The following is a 3,111-nucleotide window of genomic DNA, read 5'->3' on the forward strand; positions in this document are numbered from 1 at the left end:
CACCGTGACAAGGGCTTCTAGGCATGAAGACACTGTACAAGTTCGACGGTGAATCCGTCGTGTCCGACAAGATCGGAAATGGCTCGAGAATGAATGGAAGAACAAAAAAAAATCTATCCAGCAAGTGGTAGCTTGATTTTTTTTCTTCGAAACCTTCATTTCTAAATGGAGCTGCTTTGAGATAAATTGAAACCACCGATTTCTCATCGCATTGCCATGCATTTTCTTAATAAAATATCGCCATGTTTATACTTTATACAATACTCAATAGATATATTCCCATATGATAAAAATAAATTAATACCTTGTTCTAAAAAAATTAATACCTGCCAGCACAGAAAATTATACAGTAATGTTTCCCTTCATATATTTTTTTGCATGGAGTTTTCCTTTCATAGTACTCATTTAGAGGTAGTACCTTAAGGCGTATATAATCACCAGCCAAACGGTGAAAAAAGGGCTGTATTAATACGTACGGGATTCGTATGCGCCTGGTGGGATCGATTACTGTCCTCCACATAGCAAAACGACCAAGATACGTGAGTAGGAACAATGGAGTGCCACCGTACTGTTAGTTCGGTCGTGCTCGTGCTCGTGCTCGTGCTGCTGCTCCGGTGGCCGGCGTTGAGCTCTGCGTCTGTGCCGGTGTCGAGGACCATCACCGTGGACAGTAAAGGGGGAGGAGATTTCAGGAGCATTCAGTCGGCGGTGAACCTCGTCCCGGACGGCAACCGCCAGTGGGTCAGGATCCACGTCCGGGCAGGGGGCTACAGGTACGTCTTGCTACACAGTTCGGTATTGCTTCAAGATGTGGTAAGCAAGTATGGTTATGATGGTATACGTGGTGCATGCAGGGAGAAGGTGACCATCCCAAAGGCGAAAGGCTACATCTTGCTGGAAGGGGAGGGCCACTCCAGCACGGAAATCTACTTCGACGACCACGCCCACGGCAGCACCGACGGCCTGATGCGCCGCGGCGCCGATGCGATGCTGACGCACGAGACCGCCACCTTCAGTGTCTACGCGGACGACTTCGTTGCCCGGGACGTCATCTTCACCAACACGCACAACCGCGTCAACAAAAGCCACGTCACCCAAGCGCTCGCGGCGCTGGTCGGCGGTGACCGAATCGCCTTCCACCGCTGCGCCTTCAACGGCTTTGAGGACACGCTCTGCGACAACACCGGCCGGCACTACTTCCGTGAATGCTTCATCAAGGGCGGCGTCGACTTCATCTTCGGCTACGCCCGGTCCATCTACGACGGCTGCACCCTTGTGTCCAACATACCCTCGCGGTACGGCCGCCGCCATGCCGGGTGGGTGACGGCGCACGCGAGGCGCCACGCCGGCGACCCCGGCGGTTTTGTGTTCAAGGGCGGGGAGCTCCGAGGCACCGGGCGCCAGTACCTCGGACGCGCGTGGAACAAATATGCCACGGTCGTCTACTACCACGTGAACATGTCCAGCGTCGTCGTTCCGCAGGGGTGGGCTCCGTGGTACGCCGGCAATAATACTAACGATATCATGTTCGCAGAGGTTGGGTGCACCGGCCCCGGGTCAGACATGGCCAGGAGAGTGCCATGGGAGAAGCATCTCAGCAAGGCAGAGGTGAAGAAGTTCGTGGACATGAGCTTCATCGACGACGGTTGGCTAAGCAAGCAGCCATAGCCGGGGATTGATCGGATCACGAGTAGCTGGCTGCACACATATAGCATAGGAAATAGCAGGATGAATTGCGAGCTTACACTCATTTCACCTTGCGCGCGGTCTAGAGAGGAAGGGGCCGGGCCTTCTTTTTTCTTTATTTCTCAAACAATAGAAAGGTCATTTACAGTAAAGTGAGAAATAAAATCCGGGGGATTGAACAATCCCCAGCTTTAGAAGATTTACTACTATGGAAAAATTTTGCAATGCTATCCGCTGCTCCATTATCCTCACGGGACCATTTTATAACTTCAGACACGGACAAGTTTAGCACCAGTTATTTGCATTCCAAAACCACAACCACTTCCGCTCCTAAATACTCCTCCTGATTTAGTGCATCGGCAGCAACCAAACTATCAGATTCGAGGATTAGTGAGCTGTACCAAATCTTCGCTGCCATGTAGTAAGCCATTGCGAATAGCCATTATTTCCGCCATATCCACAGAAGGGACATGCGGTATAAAGCATGAGGCTACCACGACAAATTAAGCCATGGTCATCGCGAGCTACTCACTACCAGAATAACTGCTTGCGCCGACGGCCTCATCTATGCCGACGGCCCCCGTCGGCACAGATGAACCTATGCCGACGGCGAAGGACAGGCCGTAGGCATAGAAAAGCCGTCGGCATACATCCATCTATGCCGACGGGGCCGTCGGCATAGACATGGCGTCGGGACCGCTCGAGATATGCCTACGGGGACCGTCGGCATAGGCGCGGCCGTCAGCATAGCCCGGGCCCACCTACCCAGTCAGCGCTGACCGTTTGACGGCGTTGAAACTACGCCGACGGGAGGTAACGGCGGCCGTCGGCATATCTATGGCAGAGGTATGCCTACGGCATAGCCGTCGGCATAGACCTGGCCCATGCCCCTCTGCCACGTCATCGATCCGTGTGCGCAGCTATGCCGACGGCCTTGCCGTCAGCATATATTTATTTAGTTTTATTTTTAATTTTGCTTTATACTATCTATGGCAAAGGTATGCCTACGGCATAGCCGTCGGCATAGGCCGCTCTGCCACGTCATCGATCCGTGTGCCATGCCATGTCATCGATCCGTGGGACTGCATCTCCGTGTGTGCACAGATATGCCGACGGCCTTGCCGTCGGCATACATTTATTTTACTTTATTTTTTTATTTTTACTTTATTTTAATTTTTGTTTTTCCATAAGATAATTATGCGTTATCTAAAAAAAGTACCCCGATGGTATATCGATTGCCCCCCGTTACGAACGTCGCCATCGCCGTGTCATGGAGGGGGGAAACTGTCGACACGGAGGGAATTCTGGTTGGTGGGGGGATTCGGGGTGTAGCTATGTCACCGAAACATCGCATGGGTCCCGATGCATATGTGAAAGTGTTCAGGCATGCGTAGACGCCCGTCTTGGGGCTCCGCGGTGTGCCCC

At 52.3% G+C, this 3,111-nt stretch overlaps 1 protein-coding gene across 1 annotated transcript; it reads left to right on the top strand.

The window, feature by feature from the left end:
- Positions 1–552: 552 nt before the first annotated feature.
- LOC109737322 (probable pectinesterase 66) lies at positions 553–1,668 on the top strand. Its single transcript, XM_020296471.1, has 2 exons — positions 553–773; positions 855–1,668. The coding sequence occupies exons 1-2, from the start codon at positions 553–555 to the stop codon at positions 1,666–1,668; spliced, it is 1,035 nt and encodes a 344-aa protein (XP_020152060.1).
- Positions 1,669–3,111: the final 1,443 nt, after the last annotated feature.

This window comes from Aegilops tauschii, chromosome 2, assembly GCF_002575655.3.
Source record: "Aegilops tauschii subsp. strangulata cultivar AL8/78 chromosome 2, Aet v6.0, whole genome shotgun sequence".
NCBI classification, from domain to species: domain Eukaryota; kingdom Viridiplantae; phylum Streptophyta; class Magnoliopsida; order Poales; family Poaceae; genus Aegilops; species Aegilops tauschii.